Source organism: Necator americanus, chromosome X (assembly GCF_031761385.1).
Source record: "Necator americanus strain Aroian chromosome X, whole genome shotgun sequence".
NCBI classification, from domain to species: domain Eukaryota; kingdom Metazoa; phylum Nematoda; class Chromadorea; order Rhabditida; family Ancylostomatidae; genus Necator; species Necator americanus.
The window spans coordinates 10,292,505-10,313,233 of record NC_087376.1 but is presented as its reverse complement, the minus strand read 5'-3'; the positions used below and the strand labels follow the sequence as shown (position 1 = coordinate 10,313,233).

At 41.5% G+C, this 20,729-nt stretch overlaps 1 protein-coding gene across 2 annotated transcripts; it reads right to left on the bottom strand.

Annotated features, from left to right (window-relative positions):
• Position 1: 1 nt before the first annotated feature.
• RB195_022171 (uncharacterized protein) lies at positions 2-20,300 on the bottom strand (the record flags this gene model as incomplete). Of its 2 annotated transcripts, XM_064209201.1 has the most annotated exons (11): positions 2-69; positions 208-336; positions 1,267-1,431; positions 8,518-8,641; positions 10,067-10,137; positions 11,618-11,713; positions 11,773-11,947; positions 12,919-13,800; positions 17,462-17,621; positions 17,703-17,782; positions 18,305-18,373. In XM_064209201.1, 11 exons carry the CDS (start codon positions 18,371-18,373, stop codon positions 2-4), a joined length of 2,019 nt encoding a protein of 672 aa, XP_064065083.1. The 2 variants fall into 2 exon arrangements, with proteins under 2 accessions (XP_064065083.1, XP_064065082.1); XM_064209202.1 differs by lacking the exons at positions 2-69; positions 208-336; positions 12,919-13,800; positions 18,305-18,373 and adding exons at positions 792-918; positions 20,175-20,300 and having other exon boundaries at positions 1,338-1,431.
• Between the last annotated feature and the right edge of the window lie 429 nt (positions 20,301-20,729).

The window sequence follows — 20,729 nt, the reverse complement described above, 5'->3', positions numbered from 1 at the left end:
ATCAGCCAAACGTAACGAATGCTGATCGAGTTCGACGAAACATGTGGATGTATCGGTCTTCAGCTGAATCTGCAAAAGACGATGCTCATGTGTAATGGATGGATCTCGGATGCCCCATTCACGCTCAACGGAACGAACATGTCCAATGTCCAGTGCACCAGCTAAGTTAATCTGGGTCGGTAAAATGAACATGAAGAACGACCTAACCTCCGAGCTGGGTAGGAAGAAACGAGCGGCTTGGGGAGCGTATAAGAGCATTGAGGTTATAGTGAAGAAGACAAGGAACACCCGGATCCGTGCACACCTCTTCAACACCACAGTACTTCCTTCTTTGACCTATGATTCAGAAACTTTCGGGCACTTTACAAAGGATAAAATATAAAGGATAAAGTTTCTGGCATTAATCAATCCGCTTGGGATGCGCCCCCACGTTCACTTCAATTCAGAATCGTTTGAGGTTTACGAACGTGTATCTGGCCTATACAATGACTTGCGGTGGCCAGCCGATGTGTCAAGTCAGTTCTTTTATCCTCCCAGACAAGTCTGGTACCAATTTATCGACCCCGCAGGGATGAAAGGCTTGGTGAGCACTAGGGCGGATTCGAACCTCCGATCGATCGTGCAGGAAGCGAAACCTGTAACCGCTACACCACACCCGCCCCTGGGCACTTTACAAACAGGAAGAAAATGCAGTGAGCGTCATTGAACGCTCAGTCGAAAGAGTGATGTTGTATGTTGTATGTTGAGTATCCTGCTTCACGAAGGTGAGGGAGGTAATTCGAAGTTCTGTCCTATGTCAGCGATCGAGGATCAGAGACGCCGCCACATTTGCCGAGTACAGCAACAGAAGGTGGTCCGGACACGTGATGCGCTTCAACCGTTGGACCAGAGGCGTGAGCAACTGGTTTCCACGCGATACTAAGTGCACTACAGGAAGACCGCCGACCCTATGGTCAGACTTCTTCACAAAGTCCCGGAAAGAAAAATTTGATGCACTTCGTGTCCCATGCGGAAGGAGAAACCATTGGGCGACTCTGGCACGCGATCGGGACAAATGGAAGGATTACTGGCGCCCGCTAGACCAGTTCGAAGAACAACGGGAGTCAAGGTGATTAAGGTGATAGACGTGATTAGGGGTCCAGTTATATACAGCAAGTCACCATGAGACAAAACAAATGGAATCTCCAAAGTTTTGATGAGAAATGTCTGAGATTCCGTCAATATTTAATACCCTCAAATGAAAATCTGGTAGGAATCTGATCTAACCTTTGTACACTGGACAACATAATCTATATGTACTGTCCTGAGAAAGCAGACAATCAGTTCCAAGAGGACACCTATTTGGCTGCCATATGTCCTCCTCTCCTCCACAAGCAATGACCATATTGCGGATGTCACGAATCGCCACGTCCTTTGTACAGAACGTCAAAACTGAAAGAGGTGTGTTAAAGGATAAGGGATAAAATCACTGGCGTATCATTCCATTTGGGATGCAGCAACGCGTTTTACTGGAATTTGTAATCGATGAGGTTTTGGAACGCGTGTTGGCCTATACAATCACTTTCGGAGGCCAGCCGATGATCAATTCAGTGCTTTTATCCTCCCAAACAAGTCTGGTACCAATCTAACGACCCCGGAGGGATGAAAGGCTTGGTTTGCACTAGGGCGGTTTCGAACCATCGACCGTGTGGCTGGAACGGACCTCTAACCGACTGCGCCACACCCGCCCTAAGAGGAGCGGGTATGGCGCAGTCAGTTAGAGGTCCGTTATTGAAGAGGTGTGTTAGAGCCTGTAATATCGTGAATTAATGATTTTCAACAATTATTACTATTACTATCGCTAACCATGTCTCCACAACCCTTTAAGTGAAATTCTTTGCAATAGCAGGTCGTTCTCAAAGTCTCATAAACATAGCAACTACAAAGTGTGGTCTCTGAGCAGAAATGCACAAACCTATTATATAAGAAATAAGCTACGCTGACTTATCGCTCAGAAACCCTAACAAAAGAAAATAAAGCCGGATTTTGCAAGTCTTTGGGTTTTCTGAATACCTCTCTTCAATTTTGTGAATGTCAATATATACCTGGGTATGGATCAGTTCACAACGCGAGATCTATCAACTATGTTCGAAAACAACTTTTGAAACTGTTCTATTGATGGAGCCGGAGCATAGACAAGTGCCCCCTAAAACAATGTGCTTCTTGTCGCAAAGATTGTTTGAGAAATGTCATACATTCGTAAAGTACAGGTCACTGCAAACATTTTGGTACCACTCACAACTGTTGCACTGGAAGATGAAGATGGAGATGAAGATTCGGAGATGTTCGTAATTTAGCTGGAGTACATATGACTAGTGAGCTAGTGTAGCGCAGTCTTTGAGAGGTTTCGCTGTCTGCACGATCGACCGGAGGTTCGAATCCGTCCTAGTGCTCACCAAGCATTTCATCCATCAGGGATCGATAAATTGGCGCAAACTTTTCTGGGAGGATAAAACACTGCCATTACACTTTAGCTAGCCCCCACAAGTCATTGGCCACTTACACGTCCGTAAACATCGGGCGATTCTGAATTGAAGTGAACGTGGTGGCGCATTCCAACTGGATTGATTAGCGCCAGACACTTTATCCTTTATCCACTTTATCGAGGCTTTCTTGTGTATTTCGTAGACGGCGCTTTTAAGAGGTGATCATTCACTTGTTCTCTTGCTTTAAGTCACTGAGAATCGACAGCAGCAAAACACATTTAGGATTAATGAGTGCACGGACAGAAAGCAGCAGAAAAGTGCAAAAACTCACATTTCCGGGGTGCATTCACTTTCTTGTCAAGATATAAATGTCTTTGGTTGTCAAGATATGAATGAGACTCTCGACTCATTTTCATACAAATCACACTTCAAGAAAAGAAAAGAACTTTATTCTATGATATATTTTTCACAATTATCAATGACCATTCTCCATCGAGCGCGCAGGGAATGAATACCCCCATAGTGGAAATTCGATGGCTTGGAGTTGAAGAAATCGCTAAGCCAAATTCGATCCCCTTCGGCGTTTTCGAACCTCTTCTCAGCCAACTCGTGCTGCATCAAGCGGAAATGGTAGTAGTCCGAAGGTGCCATGTCTGTGGAGTAAGGAGGATGTGCCAGGACATTCCACTTCAGCTCTTCGGGTTTCTGCTGGACTGTTTCTACTTTGTGATCCAAGACTTTCGTCTCCGTATTGACTTCTCAAAATGCAGTCCTCTCTAAAACTCGAGTGCAGAGTTTGAAAGGATTCGGCTGCACTATTTGCCTTATTTGAAATTGTAGAGCGTGCTCGCACATGAAAGATAAATTTCTGGTCCAATATTTTCTGAAACAACCAGAAAATTTTGGATGCAAGCAAGGGAAATTTGCAAATAACAAACAGAAAAAGAAGGAAAAAGTGAACAAACAGAAAAAAAATCGCGGCCTTATATTTCGTAATACGTTCGAAAATAGGGCTGCCACGAAAGTCTCATTTATACCTTGACAATCTAATACTTGATACCGACAGTCGGAGTCAACCGCTTCAAATACTCAACAAGACGAGTTTAGCTCTACGTAAGCCTCGAGTGGTAGATTTGCAACGGTTTCAAAAAAAAAAAATCGATCATTATCGACAGAATATATTTCCCAGATGCTACGCCCACTCGTGACCTGCACTTTCGAATACATCCAAAAGCATGTTCCCTTCTCCTCTAATTGGAACATCTACAGCAAGAAATAAACCAAAGTAATCTATTGATAAGACTAAGATATCCTCTAAGACTCCGCACATTCGTGACCAGATTTTTTCATCATTCCTAGAAGTCAAAGTCCGCGGAATTTCATAGCACATAGAAGGAGAAACCCGGTCATCAGCAAAGATTAGATGTCTTCCCATTTTGCTTTGATCTTCATCGTTTTTCACTATACCAATGTTACAATTCAATTAACCATAGTACGATTTAATTATGTAAGAGTTAGTAAATTCAAAAACGCTACCTCGAGACCACGCCACTGCTATGTACGTTACAAGCTATTGACAGACGGACGGACCGACAGTATTTGCGCTCTACATAGCAGAACGGCGCTTTAGAAAATTCGTCATTTGCACTTTCAAACACCTTTAAAAGTTTTTCGCACTCCTCGACTTTAACTGGTAGTTTTGCAGTGGAAATGCAATAAACTGAAAAGTCGCTAATTGTTTGAAAATATCCTCTACGTGCCACGCATGGTTGTGACCAGCACCCCCGATTCTCCTTAGCGGTCAAATTCCGTACAATTCTATACGATGTCTCCCCGCTTATTATTCGTACATTCTTTCTGAGCATTCAGACTATGCTATGTACAATGCAAGACTATGTCCGTGGACGGCATTCCGCCAGTGCTATATACGATAGAAGACTATAGTTTGTACCGGTTCGACTACCCAAGCTCGAAAAAACCCTCTTCCTTAGTTGTACGTGGGAATTCGTGTCGGTCGGACGGACAAAGTAGCACTTCATATACGGTAGGATACTCGACCTGTTACGTATTGAGAAGTTTTACATTACACCCGCAACTTCTAGTTCGGATTCGTAAAGATAGGAGATTTTCATTAAACTTCGTAGAGAGTTTATTCCTGCAGTTTTTTCTTTTTTGGAATTCCTTCAGGTGTCAAACAGGTTAGTTTCTTTTTTAAAGAGAACTATTTAATGACCTTACTTACGTAGAACTCTGGTTCATTTAAATCTTCATCATAAGTTACGTACAGCTCCATTTCTGGCTATTATCAGCTACGTCGGTCCGCCAGATAGCAGACAATTATGTAGATGGGTTTCTCACACCACGTTTCGGCTTTCTGATGTTCCCGTATATACAACGTTGTTTTAAATATATATATATATATATATATATATATATATCCGCACAGCAATACATTCATAGAATTGTCGATCCCAAGGATTACGATGGAAGCTCTTCAAAAATTTGGGGAGGAAAGCACCATGAAAAGTGAACGGAAAAACAGAATGAAAAGGGAAATAACCGAAAGAGAAAGTTAAGAACTTGATCTTATCAGTAAAAATAACTGTCCTACATATTTGCTGTTAACTTACGTTAACTTACATACGTTTTCAAAGGGGAACGGTCAAGAGGTACCCGTATGATGTGCTGCATATCCGGGAGGCTAATGAGCGTCGTTAATTGCACCGCGCGTCTCTTGATACCGTATCGCTACAGTAGCATGATTGCTCTTTCGTGCTATGTCTTCAAGACGCCCCGCCCACGTCACCCTCCCCACCCATTTCGCCGCGTCTGCCGCTCTTACGACGATTTTTTTCACCGCGTCTGCAGCTCTTATGCGCTTTTGAAATCGAACGAAAGGAAAGTACCTGGTATTAGATGTTGTTTGAAGGTCTACAAAAAGTTCGCTTGTAAGTTAATATAAAAGAAGGAAATAATCAAAGAGTTTTGTACAAGTGATATGCCATTTAGAAATGCGAGTGAAAATGAAATTATTTCGTTACATTTTTTTAGGTGGAAAACGCTCATCCATTTCTGGGAATGCAAGAGATGTTTCAAAAAATGTCCCACTGATCAGTGTTATGTCATCTTTTTTACTTTATTTTCTCTTTCTAGGGATTTCTTCTTGTTTATCTAGCTGGGTAAAACTGGCATCCAATGATTAACGAGGCGCGAATAATGTCTCGCAGACATACACTGTACCTGAAGGTATATCTCGAAGATACAAAGGTCTCTGTTCGCCACTAATACACCTAACCTGTCATATTGATTTTATGCAGAGAATGGATAGAAATGGAGCAATAAAACGCTGTTGAAAGAAGTTTGAAGTATCAAAACAAAACAAACCAAACAAAGTTCTATTATAGAAAACTGTATAAAAAGTACAAGCAAGTATTGAAATATTTGACATGCGCTCTATACAAATTAATTACGCTCGTAATTATGCAGAGGAGCGCGTGGTGAAGGGAGGACAGCAGCGGTCAGCCGGTTTTCACGGGTACCTCTTGTCCCGCACCAGTTTTCAAATACAAATGTGTCAGAGTAACAAGATAACGCCAGAATGATCAGCAAACTGAGATGCTCAACGGAACCTCCGAGGGTCACGATAAAGAACTGCTTTGTGGGCGGCTGGAGTGTGGAAGAGAAGTTTGAGCTGTTGACGTTGTGCGTTAAGTTGTGCATTAACAAATTGATTTGGATTTGATATAATTTCTCGGACCATTTTTTGCCAAGAAAACTACCCATTTAAAGTAGGAAAATGGTATTTAGGAGGAAAAAGATAATTTTATGAAAATAATTGGAACTGCCTTCCTATTAAAGCCATTTAAAAGCTGTTACTAACTGCAACAGTTTGCTAATTCTCGCAACATATCTGAGAGAGTTCTAAGCACCTACGAGGTCACAGGACCGATACATTCCATTCCAGCTAAAATAGGGTCGCTGAAGTTACATATTCGTAATCTACATAATATTGCGAACAATTTGATATCTCCCACAGCTACAATTCCATGACTCTGAAGATTTTGTAAATTTGACCAAAGTGACATGTTTCAACTGCAGGAACGACCGACATTACCGGCCTAAAAAAATTATTTTCTTACAAAATCTGCAAGAAGACTATTTCCTGTAGGATGACCTTGTCTCTTGATATTTCAGCTCAACAGAATTTTTTGTTTCTTGCAGCTAAAGTTACAACTTCGGTGTTTTGTGTTTCTTACTCTGACTCTTGGCAGTTCGTAAATCGCTAACAAATTAGATTTGCCATCTGTCGGCACAACACAGTAGAAATCAGTCTTTGTCCTACGATTTGTTTCGATTTCTTTCTATAATATATCTCAGCTGCGGTCTGTTTAGAAGTTGCAAAGATATAGACTGCGGTCTGTTTAGAACTTGCAAAGATATAGAACTTCTGATGTGTTTTTACAGAAAGCTTTTTTTATCCACTGGAAGTTTCTTCAAATATCAAGTGGATATATCTTACAGGAGAAAGATATCTATTGAATGGTGTCGATTTCAAAAAAAAATCTGTATCTTTCGAATTTTCATCACAAGCTATTTTAGCATCTATGGAAAGTTATTGTCATCCAGGCACGCCGACCCACCGGATACCTTGGGGAAAACAACGAGCTTCGGATATGTTACCGCATTGATTACTACATCTGAAAGGAGTAGAATAACTACAGAGAAGAATGTTATATTACAGAGCGATATTCTTCAGAATTATCTGTTTTATTCCTTTTTTTATTCACTTTATTTTCTTTGGTTTTACCTGCATTCTTCGCTCGTCGAAATCGAAGTAAAGTAATCAAATCGAAGAAATAATTATGTTTAAACTAATCTTTCTACGATGACTGAAATGGAGCACTGACCGCAGCTGAAACACATTATAGAAAAAATCGAAACAAATCATAGGACAAAGACTGCTTTCTATTGTATTGTGCCAACAGATGGCAAACCTAATTTATTAGCGATTTACGAACTGCCAAAAATCAGAGTAAGAAATGCAAAACACCGAAGTTGTAACTTTAGCTGCAAAAAACAAAAAATCCTGTTGAGCTGAAAAATCAAGAGACAAGGTCATCCTACAACAAATAGCTTTCCTGCAGATTTTGTAAGGAAATAATTTTTAAGCTGGTAATGTCGGTCCTTCCTGCAGTTGAAACATGTCACTTTAGTCAAATTTGCAAAATCTTCAGAGTCATAAAATTGCAGCTGTGAGAGATATCAAATTGTTCGCAATATTATGTAGATTACGAATATGTAACTATCATTTCACTTTCTAAAAAATATGTCCACGTCAAAATCATATATCCTTGTTGCGCAATTATCTCGGACTCAGCCTTGTTAATTTGTACCCGCAGGTAATTTTTTTCGAAGTGTTTCCTTGATAGGTCTCAAAAGTTCTGATCACATTCATTCAATCACAGACGAATTCAATCACAGACGAAAGAGACGCGGATCCGCGTCTTTTTCATCTTCTGTCGAAGAATTAGCGACCCTACTGTATCATAGGTCGCTGAAAGATACATGAAGATATTAATAAATAATGAAGCAGAAAAAGGTTGAATCTGATCTCAAGAAAGCCGAGTGTCTCTTAGAAAAACCACTGCAGACTAAAATGTTAGCGATATTATACATAGTTATGTTAGCGATATCATATATATATATATATATATATATATATATATATATATATATATATAGTTTTTCGGAAAAATTCATTAACAGGTCTACTTCAAATGTTACCTTCAACTTCAAGTGTTAGTGAATGTCGGCTAACTTCTGAAAATCGTAAAACTCAAATATGTAGCTGAGAGCAGTACCAAATCGTTAATAATGTCCTTCACTTAACGAAAATGTAATTATGATAATATTTTATATTTAGCCCGTGTCTAGAACTCATACAGAATAACCACTGGACTAATTAGGCAGAAAAAAATACTAACAAAGCTACAAGGAAAGTTTTCGCCCATTTTCTTCTTTACAAAAAAAACCATGTTCTCATGTTGCTTACTTTTCTCCTTCTTGACAGACTTATGAACTGGTATCCGGTAGAAAGAATCTAGACTGGATTTCGAGGCAGTTCCCAATAATTCTACGTCCGGCGCGATAATCGTTTGTCCAGTATTTGACTTTTCCTAAACAAAAATTATTCGAAATTGTCGCTTTCATTAAGTAAAAGATAAAACGTTAAGGTTAGTTGGTCAATCAACATAGCTATGTATTGAAGTGCACTAGCAAAAAGAAACCATTTACGCTTAAAGGCATCACTCCACGAATCTGAGGTGGTACGGATTTCAGGTGGAGTGTTCGTATACGGCATAGTAGATTATGGAGAGAAGAGTGATTCCGTCCATTTTTTCCTAATTGCCGTAAAAAACGGCCCGGAAGATACGGCTTCGGGCGTTCTGGCGCACCTTTTTCCACAAAGAGTTCGACTGGAGCGCGCCAGCCTTGTGCGGCGCTGCATCTTACGGGCCGTGTTTTATGGTAATTGGGAAGAAATGGACGGAATCACCCTCCTCTCCATAATCTACTATCCCTTATAAGAATACTCCACTTGGAATCTGCACCACCTCAGATTAGTGGGGTGATGCCTTTAACCAAATAGCACTGTTATCCTAGACTTGTTAATTTAGCAACAAAGTAGGGTGACTTCTCTTTGATGTTCACAATTGCTGCCAAGAATTGTTACGGAAGGTTGGTTAAACAGTCTGCGTGACATTTAAATAGCAAAATTACTGCTTTTTCTAAAAGAATTTACTCAGTGAACGCTCCTACACCATACCTTGGCAGAATATGAAACTCAAAAAAGGACTTAATAAGGACTTATTGATCAAGTTACTCCTAATTTAGGGAGATCAGCTAAAATATATACATAGCTAGAATATATCGCAAAAATATAGTATAATATGTACCACATATACATGGTGAAGGTGCTTTTGTACCAATCTGTTCTGATAACGACCTGTAGGCGCACAAAGAATGCGAAAACAAAACCATAAAACATGAGAAGCACAGTAGGATCGCTAACTCTTCGACAGAAGAAACAGATCCGGATCGCGGATCCGCTTCTTTTTCGTCTTCTGTCGCAGAATTAGCGATCCTGCTGTTGACTGAGATATCGTTGCTGCATAAATATTGATTAGTAGATAAAGCGCTTTCTCAGCCACACATAATTAGAAAATACGTGATCGAAGCAAAAAACCGTGACTGAAGTGGGTCTCCAATTCACAAAAACTGTAGTTCAGTGGTACGGTTCTCAATTTCAAACAACTGTACAAATATGAGCATTCCTTTGAAGCCAAACCACTCGACTATTGTATTGAAATTGTATTGTCACATTCATTATAAAAAACGATTTTAAGTGTGCGGCTCACATACACATGTGACATATACAAGAAAGGTCATGGGATATTCCGAGATCATTCAAACTTAAATGAATTTGAAACCTCTTTATGCCCAACAAACCAATCTGTTCAGTAGCTTTTAAAATTGAGAACTGTGGATTGGCTTTGACGTGAAAAGATGGAGGAAAGTAGAAGAAAGAGGAGACATTTTACCTGTTCAGAAACTGTTGGAAAATTGCCGACAAATGATTTTGAACTCACTAGAACCAGGTTATCTGTGACACCTAAAATTTTTAACAATCGCCATAAATGACAAAACAAAGTCGCTATAAATGACAAAACGACTCCAGTACTGCTATACGAATTGCATATACAAAATAAATGTCTTAGGACTGAAATATCCGTACCATGCTCTACAACAGTTGTAAATCTATGTATATATGTATGTAACTACATATTTACTGAATCTTTGGTGACTACCAGTTTGAGCAGAAAGTCCGTTTAGGTCTTGAAAGATTTGCATTTCTTCAGGTTTGGTCACCCCGTTTTATTCGACTATATACTACATAGTCATGTCGTTAAGCTTCCTAACGTACTATACAAAAGGGCAACTTGGTAAGGCTCCACTGCGTCCTATCTTCGGGCGGTCATTGTCTACGAGTGAAAATATAGAAATCTGTCACTTGGGTAATACACTAAAGCGCGTTGGGAGCAGCAGGACCTACTTATATGCTATATGCTATGCTTTCGCGCGGAGAAGCGCTCCTATTGAGAAGTGCCTCTATAATTGAACTTGCGCTGTTCCAAAGCTTTGCGTTCACATATAGTGTCTACATAGTAGAGCTCTACGAATACCAAGAAAAGCGACATTGAGAGTGGGCGGTCTCCGCGCAGAAAACCGCACGCATCCCCGCCAGAGTGATGTTGTGCGGATTTGTAAGGGATACCCCTCCAGCAAACTCCACTGATGATGCTTCCTCAGATTACCATTTTATAGGCAATTACTACCTGTTCAGGGTTCTCAAGAATTCCCTCCGCCAAAAAAACTAATATAAAGTCGATGACTTCAAATATTACCTTCAGCTGTTTTTCGACATTCAATCCCCGATTTCTACTCACAAAGAATCGCAACATTTCTCTGACGATGAGCCGCTGTCATACAATTCCATAGGCAGCGCACCGCTGATTAATGCTTTTTTTGACTTTACATTTCATGTTTGAAAGAAGAAGATTAAGACTGTTGGTATCTGGTCGTACCAAACGAACTTTTTGCTCAATCTCATAACGTCAACAACTAGTAGGAAGATCTTCTATAAGCTTGTCTTGTAATAGGTTTGCTAAAGTTTCGATGTGAAGATCAAATTTAAACGAGTAGGTTATCTAGCGCCGTGCAACGACGCTGAATCGTAGTAATAATTGTTCATGCACTGAGCAAATGCTCATCCATTTTGAGTGTTCATATTTTTGGATTCTTCACTCTCACTACGGCTTTCTTGACCCTCTTACGACATCATGTCATCAACGCTGCTCTTTGCTGTTTCCTTCAGTATGTTTTCTTCTTTATGTGTCTTTTCAAAAATGGCCATTTCTGAAAGGCTGCAATTCAAAAAACTTTTGCTTTTCTGGACGAAAAGCGAACGATAGGACAGAAATCTCCTAAGCAAAAAGAAAGACAACGCAATGAGACAACTATCAGCTTGTTCACTTTTGAAGCGAGGTGATCTTTGTATTTTCACAGGAAAAAATAATCCATAGTAAACTCACCTGGAATAAAGATAACACTGGAGCCAGAAGGTACGTGCGTTTTGGTGCCATCTTTATACACATCTAAATCCTCTTCAGCGTCCTTTCTGGTTTGTACTAAATTAACACTCTTTATAACAACTCAGCCATAATTTTGTTTAAATAAGCAAAGAAACCTGTCCCCAGATGGTGTTCGTCATATTGTTCAGTTGGGTGTGACTCGCGAACAGGAGCACGTCGAATACTCACTTTAGTCAATGACATTTTCATGATAACATCTTCAATATCTTCGTCTGCTTGGAAGCTTGAACTGAAGCGAGTTACGGTATTTCCAGAGACTCCATTTGCTTTCTAAAAAATTGAAATTGAGAACACTTCTAGTAAACCAGGAATAGCTAGATGGGTTGTTCGGTGCATATAACAGTGATGATATTCTAACTTTTGTATTGCTGAATTTTTAATCGCGTTACTAGTGGTAAATCACAATCTAGCATTTACCATTGAACTATCTCTCTCCAAATGAAAGGGGAATACAAATTTGAAGTGATTTGAAGTGGCATTCGTTGAAACGTGGTTCTCTCACACTTTTGTCATGTACAGACATTTCCAAAAATGGGCTTTGCTTTTTTTCAAACCTCACAATGTTAGTCCGTGAAGACTACAAAAGCTGCGAAAGAGCTGTTATTGAATAGAACGTTCAACCTATATACGTTCTTTCTATGCACCTGTGCATAGAACGATAGATACAAAAAAAAGAAGAGATATAAAACAATTGGAATACTTGTGCAATCACGAACAACGAGAAGTAACACTTATTTAGGTAGAAACGTCTGATTTGGTTTTGGAAAGGCGTCATTCATCTCATGGGAAGGCTGATAAGAATGTTTTATAGAGTTTTTTTCTTTATTAATCCTGAACTTTCAATTCTTGATTGATACCTACGATGTATTATGTGTTAGTTGTAGAACACTCTCAAACTTTTCACTACTCTCTTCACTCCAAAAGAAATTGTCGAACACTTTTGCAATTCTCTACGCCGTCCAAGAGTATCCAGAGATTAGCATCCGCAGTCTTGCGATGAGAGTCGGGATGTATCACCTCACCACCTGCGCTCCCGTTGTTCACCGATTTGCTTGACCGGACACCAGTAATACTTCTATTTGTTCTGATCGCGCGCAAGTGCTCCCCACTGGCATCTCTTCTCGCGAGGAACTCGAAGAGCGACTCTACTTTTCTTTGAAGGACTTCGTGAAGAGGTTTGACCATTGGGTCGGCGATCTTCCTGCGGTGCGTTGGATATCGCGTGGTAAGCAGTCGCTTACGGCTCTGGCCCAACGATTGCCGTTGAAGCGCATCACGTGTCCGGCCCACCTAATTTTGCTTTCCTTGGCATATGCGGTAGCGTCTCCGATCTTCGATTGATGACGTAGGAGTGAACTTCGAATTCCTTCTTTCACTTGCGTGAAGCGGGTTACTCTTCGCTTCACCCTTTTAATTCCGCGTTCTATGACGCTGGTCGCATTTTCCTCCTGCTTGCGAAACGTCCACGTTTCTGAAGCGTAAGTGAAAGCAGGAAGAACGGTGGTATTGATTAGGTGAGTACGGAGCCGGATGTTCTTTTTCCTCTTCACTACATCCCCGATGCTCTTGAATGCTCCCCAAGCCGCTCGTTTCCTTCTGCCCAGCTCGGAGGCCAGGTCGTTCATCATGTTGATTTCCCGACCTAGATATACATAGCTGCAGCATTCGGATATGTTCGTTCCGTTGAGAGTGAATGGGGCATCAGAAACCCATCCGTTGTTCATAAACATCGTCTTGTCTAGGTCCAGCCAAAGACTGATCTTTATACACTTTTCATCAAATTCGGCCACCATCCATTCCGCCTCATTGATGCTTGTTGTTATAAGAACGATGCCATCAGCGAAGCGAAGATGGTGTAAATGCCGGCTGTCAACTTTCACTTCCATGTCATCCAATTCCAATCCTAGCACCGCGTTCTCGAGAGTGGCACTGAATATATTGGGTGAAATTGTGTCACCCTGACGAACCCCTCTCTTCACGTCAATTATGACATCATTGTAGAATGGACAAATTTTGGTCGTGAAGTTGCTATACAACTCACGAAGTATCTTTATGTATGGAGTAGGGAAGCTTTGGTTGTCTAAGGCCTCCATGACCGCTTCGGTCTCAACTGTACCAAAGGCCTTTAAATCGATGAAAGTGAGAAACAGCGACATCTTGTGCTCTCGCGATACTTCTATTAGTTTTGAAACCGTGTGTATGTGGTCGATCGTACTGAACCCTTTTCAGAACCTTGCTTGCTATGGCTGCCCTTCATCTAATGTTCTTTCTATCCTGTTTAGGACTACTCTTGTGAAGAGCTTGTAGGTGACAGATAGTAAGCAGATTGGACGATAATTGCCGATGTCTTGTGGGTCTTCCTTCTTATACAACAGCACGGTTTTCTATTGCTTAGGAACCTTGTATTCCGACAAATAACAAGTGAAGAGTCTCGCTAGTGTGTTGACGAAGACTAGCGGTAGGTACTTCTGATGTTCATGCTTGGTTCTGTCGGAACTGGGTGAAGCACGATTCTTCACCGACATGATGGCATGTCGGACTTCGGAAGGGAGGACCTTTGGAATGACATGTCCACCTACCCTCAGATGGTGAAGAGGCAGATGGACGTGGCTGTCGAAGAGATCTGAGTAGAAGTCGCGAATGACCTTTCACATCCCTCCTCTCGATGCTGTAGTTGTTCCACGATTGACGATTGTTTTACGATTGGCGAAGTTCCCACGTAGCGAATGCTCTGTCCCACCTCTGCAGCTTCAGCCAACACTTCTGCTCTTCTCTCTTTGAGGTCTTTTTTATCTCCCCCTGCAAAACCTTGCGAGCTCGGACGTGAGTTTTTGGTTGCCTGCAGCTCGTGCAGCTCCACGCTGACGTATCAGTTCTAGAGTTTTCGGAGACAGGCGTCTCTTGGTGGTTTTGAAACTCTTCGCTTTCCTCGTTCAGTCATGAAGATGTTCAACGAGCCGATCGTATTCGTCGTCTATGCTGTCCATTGCGGAATCTTCCCAAAAGCAGGCTAGCGTAGCGAAGAGATCCCAGTTGATGGTAGTCCTGGGATTTCTCTCTCTGAACTTGGCGGCGTTCTCTGCTCTCCTTGTGAAGGAAAATCTTCCTCGGAGGAGGCGATGGTCCGATCCCCTATAGAACTTTGGTACGACAGCGACGTCCGTCAGGCAGAACCTTTTACTGACAATGATGTGGTCAGTTTCATTATGATACCCTCTACCAAGTGGCTCCCACGTTTAGCGTAGAGAGGGGAGCTTCTGGAATCGCAAGTTCCCAGGGATGGTCTTAGTCGTCACAATGAACTCGGAAAGCGTCTCTCCCTGCTCATTCCATTGAAGGCCGTGGGTTCCGATGTGAAGTTCTCCAGACGTTCTTCTGAGGCCAATTTTGGCGTTGGAATCACCAATTATGACATTGTAGAAGGTATGGTCCTCTCTGTAGAAGTTCTCCAGGTCCATATAGAAAACTTCAACTTTTCTTTGTAGCTTCGTGTTGGAGCGTAAACGACGAAGATTAACAAAGCTTTTGTTGAACCACCTTTTTCATCCGCAGACGTCCTATTCGAATTGTATATTGTTCGAAAGAGTCGATTTTCTTTGCCATACTCGTGTTGATGAGGACACCAACTCCACCAACTCCTCTACTGTCGCATGTTCCTAAGAACAGTTCTCCAGTGTCATACACAGCGTTCAGTGGGTGGCGTCGCCTCGTCAGTCCGATGACGTCGTACTTAAACTTTCTGGCTTGCATCATCAGATCTTCAATGGCCGTGTCCGATGCAAGCCTTCTGGCCTTCTGGTTGTAAGTACAGATCTTCATCCTAGTCCTTTACCGTTTCGGTAGCCTACATAACTCTTGCAAACCCATCCTTCCTGGCGCTACCGAACCAGACTTTCCTCCGGAATCAGAAGACTTTTTTCCATTACTGTGTTTTGCATAAAAATTTAAAACCCATGGGCAGGTTGAAAACCTCTAGTTCCTTGAGTTTTGGAAGAGCTTTGCGCTCTTCCGGAGTGGACAGGTAGAGCTTATTTGTTGGCAAACCGCCTCCCTTGCACCTCATAATCACTTGATTACAGGCTTTTGGACGGACCGACATGGGGGTTGTGGTAGTATTTTGTACCGATCTTGGCACAGCAGAAACAGGGAGTCCATCCCCTCAATCCATCTCCATTTCAGGGCAGTTACAAGGTCGCTTTTGGTCCGCGATTAGCCCCCTATCCGATACCTGGGGACGCGCCACGTAGCCTCACGACTAACCGACTGTGTTCCCTCTAATGAGGGAGATCCGTGGGAGAGTCGGATGTAGCCAGGCAAAACTCTCGGCATCCTCCAGGTCCTCAACTACAGAAAAGTGCTGACTCGATGGATCCCTCATGCATTGACGGATGACACGCGGTACATACTTATATCCATCTGTCAGACTCTTCTCCGCCCGCATCAAAAGGTGTTTCTGGAATATCTGGTCACCGAAGATGGGAGCTGAGTACTCTACAGTTTCAATTCACATCGTCTTTTCTGGCTCTCTCGTGGAGAAGACTCGCCCACGCAAGCCGGACATGCACTCCAAAAAATCCCTTTTCTGCTGCTTCTGGGATTCGAGAGGAATACTATACTACAAGCTGCTCCCTGAAAGACGCATCACTATCGCTGTTATTCACACCACTCAGCAACGGAAAGCTGTGTGAGATGTTCGAGAAAAGCGACCGAGATGAGTTCCGGCGCATCTCCTTCATGGCAACGCGAGACCCCATTTAGCTAGATAGGCCCATCAAAAAAGCGAAAACTAGGCTGGGACACAGCAATCCATCTCCCTATCCTTCTGACCTGGTCCTCTATGATTATCACTTATGCCGTCCCTTAAAGCTTTCTTGGCTAAGAAAACGCCGACTTGGTCGCCAACTTCTTCGATTCCTAGCCTCCCCAGTTCTGCGAGAAGGAGATTCCTGACAACCCATTAGGTGAATCACTGTAGTAACCAACAATGGCGCTTATATTGTTGATTGGTTTCCATTGTTTGCTAAAACTAAAGAGAATTCCTTATCAACCTAACATTTTGGCTTGTACTACACTTTCAATTTTTGTTTGATCGTACAAAATTGTTACACTGATCATGGTACGCTCCAAGCAAGCTCTGATTACGTCCTCAAAGCATGCGGACCATAGAAGTAGGACATGAGTTTCGATTCTTTCCGAAAGTCAGCAACATAAAAATGAGTGCAGAAAGGTGGAGTGACTTGTTCATGATTCGATTCTACTGTAGCCATAAAATCTTGCTCTTGAATGCGGCATACCACGAATCTGACGTGGTGAGGCAATCTGCGGGAGAAGCTAGAGATGGAGTTGTAGATGGCATGATCAGCCGTGGCTCCGCTCATCTCTCACTGATCTTCGTAAGAAACGGCATGGGAACCGCTTTTTTATTACGAGGTACGTTAGAACGCTGCTCTATGCACACGTTTCTGTTCCCACAGCAGCCTTTTTTTATTGGTTTTACTTGCATAGGCTGATGAGAAGACATCACTTATTTTCGACCGATCACACATGGATGCGACGCGTGCAGAAAGGTGGCGCGTTGCAACTGAAATCGTCTTTTTAAAAGAAACGTCTTCTTCCATGAGGTTTCCTACGACGAGACGAGAGACGAGCTGAACCACCTCTGATCCTACAATCTACAATCCTAACTTTAGATTTTTCCGCTTATTCCTTAACCACTTCGTGGTATGCTGCCCTTAGGTTTCATCTCACTTTAGTAACGATGTAATCTATGGACAATAACCAGACCTGAGCAGGGGTTTCGTCCTCGAAAGGGCTCGCCTTCGTTTCTTCATCTATATAATGTGCATTATCCACCTTCTGCGACACTGGCTCTGCCACTTTGCTTTTTGATGGAAGATCATGTCGTGGTGATGAAGTTGTTGTGTAATCAACGCGCACCGCTTCTCTTGAATAGGATTATGGCTGTGAATGAATAACTGCGGTAGTGGAACAGAAAAACAGAACAGAAAATAACGGAATCACCCACTTCTCTATAGAGTCGTTACCAGAAATGAACGGTGTTATTTCTGGCAAAATGCTAAAGTCTTTTTCTGACTCCTCCAGTTCCTAAATATTATATATAAATGAGATAATCAAGTTCCTTGTGGAAACTTTCACTGCATTTACAACATTTTAATGTGCATTCACTACTTTTGTAATGACATGTACTTACTACATTCTGAAACTGCTCAAACTTGGAAGCTGATTTCGAACTCAATCTAATTAATTCAGAACACCAAAAATATTCAATTAGCGGAAATTTTCAAATCAATGATGTTGCAATGACTCATCCCCATCAACGATTCTGGTGTCAAAGAACAGTGTAATTCTCCATTCACTATTTTTCGTCCCCCAATTATCGTATTAGTTCTAATTTCTTGATCATGCTTCATTTTGCTTGCCGATCAGGAAATGAGTACAAGACACTGCACAAAATTAAATCTCATGTTAGACGAAAGAGACTTTTTCCGAACGACGTCAACACTTCGTAAATATAAATATGTGAATCTTATATATCCGAACGCAAATACAAGAGAAAAATAGTGGAGCCTTCAATTAAGCATGAACGTTCACTGCCGAGTAAATTACCGAGTGTTTCGAAGGAGCGAAACAGCTACAGACTACTACCAACGACAAGGTGCCATAAGCTGTTAGCATATGAAGACAGCAACCAAACGTGTATGCTTGTATGATCCTTGTGCTGATCTTAACGCTTCAGTTGCCATGTATATTTTTTTACACGTATTAGTCGGGGCCCGCTGGATAATAGGCTATCCTTTGAAAAACCGTCGTTATATTGTTCACTCTCAACCTAAATCTAAAATCTTCGCAAACATCATAAATATTGGATTATAGTTTTCCCCTCTCACACACTATGTATGTTTTCAAATGATAATACAAGACTTCCCCACGAATTTTTCAATTTCACATACTCTTTCAGTTTCACTCCAATTTGGGTGGGAGGCCATGGACATACATACGTTACTACGCGTTGATTACAATAATGAAACGTTTTTATACCTAAAGGAGTTTTGTGTGTTTCTATCAAAAACGGAGACTAAAATAAGATCATCAAATGGGTGAATGACTTCTGAAAAGGAGACCTGTTCACCTTGCATATACAAAGTCTTCCACTTTGGATTCATCGATTGAGTTGTGTAGCTCTTGAGCCCTTCATGAGAATGCAAGCTTCTGCGAACCCACAACATCACGTGGACGAGGACATCTACGGATACAGAGAACAACAAATTCTTCATCACACACAACACAACTTCATGGCGCTTACCGCATCCTTTGACTCCTACTGATTGCGCCAAACATTTCAGTGAGAGCTTCCAGATTCAGTGATAGCTGATATTTGATATTTTATTTTATTAATTTACTATTTATTTGTATTCACTATTTTACTATTCATTTTACTATTTTTGTTTTAAATAACAATATATATACGCATTTACTGTGATTAGCCACTTTCGTGCTGTGAAAACTCAGAGGAGTATAAAGTAGCCCTTGTATGATGCAGAAATTTCCGATTTCAATATTGAGAGTATTCGCGCTTTCAGATTTCTGAAGATTCAAGTGTCTGTGGAAAATAAAATTACCGGACAAGAAACTTGAAGAGCCACAACCTCTGCGAAGCGTGTGATTCGTATTGTGAAAATTTGTTGGAAGTACGAAATAAGTTTTATATGTTCCAAAAATCTTTGAGTTCGATTATTTAAGCCAATGTTTCAAGATTTTCAGAGATCAAAGAATATGTGAAGGAAAAAAGTATCGGGGACATAAAAGGCAAATATCCCCACTCTGAGAGCTCTGAAGATTAGCCGCATTCGCATGGTGAAAACTTACGGGGACCAGCAAAAAGGCTATGTATGTTTCAGAAAATTTCGATTTCAGTATGTGTGCTCTTGTTTCACGATGGGTAATGTGTTCGCGCTTTCAGAGAGTACTAGATAGGAAACTTCTAGGAGCCATTACCCATCGTGAAAACCCAGAAAATGAGCAGCCTTTGCATTTTGAAAACTCACGGGCATTATGAAGTAAGCTCCACTTGTTACAGAAATCTGCGCATTCGATGTTGATAATGTTTATGATCTCGAATTCCCTGGGACCATAAAAGGCAAGAGAACGAAATAGGCAAATTGAAGGTGACGTTTCTTTGTCAGCGCTTGCAAAATATTCTGTATGTTTCATTACTGGAAACATATTTCGATCCATCCGTGGGCCTATTATTGTTCAATTATTATTGTTTTAACACATTTTGATTATGTATGTTTGTTATTGAAGGTAGCGCTATTGGTAACTCTGTGTGCGATACTCAAAAATAAATGTTTTGAAGCATCATATTGCTACATTTTCAATTTTTGTTCCACTTATTCTAGTACCCTTTGATAGACGTACAAGTCCGAGATTGAGTTAATTACTTGACTTAATCGGCGGGCTGATGTAATCGCCTGACGCGATTTTCCGCATCTTCGCCGAGGTGTGTCGCCCTCGAACAGAGCTCTGCCCAACCTTCTCGATCTTCTGCGAGAGCTTGCACGGAATTATTCCATTCGTCGCTATTCCTATCATATCCTTGCATCTCGCCTGAACTGCCGATCCACGCCGAGTGTTCTCAGGTACTTTTTCACCACCTCAGTCTAAAACTTCTGCTTCCCTCCAGGTGACTTCTTCCAGCTTGAATCCGACAAACTCCTCAAAACTCGTTGAACGAGGCAATGTATTGGTCTCCTATTATATGACCAAAAAATCGAAGACGATTTTCTGTAGCCACTCTCAATGTCGGTGCAGGATGTTAGTATGTTCCACGTGTCATCCGCCGGTACACCATATCGACTTCCGCGTAAAGCTCTTCATTGTGGCATACCATAGGCCAAAAGTAACCCAGCAGCCGTCTAAGCAGCTTCCTTTCCGTACAATGAGTCTCTCCATCACCGTAGAGGTGCTGCCCAAGTCTCCGATCCATACGTCATGATAGAGCGAATTGCGGATAGGTAGACTCGCAGCATGA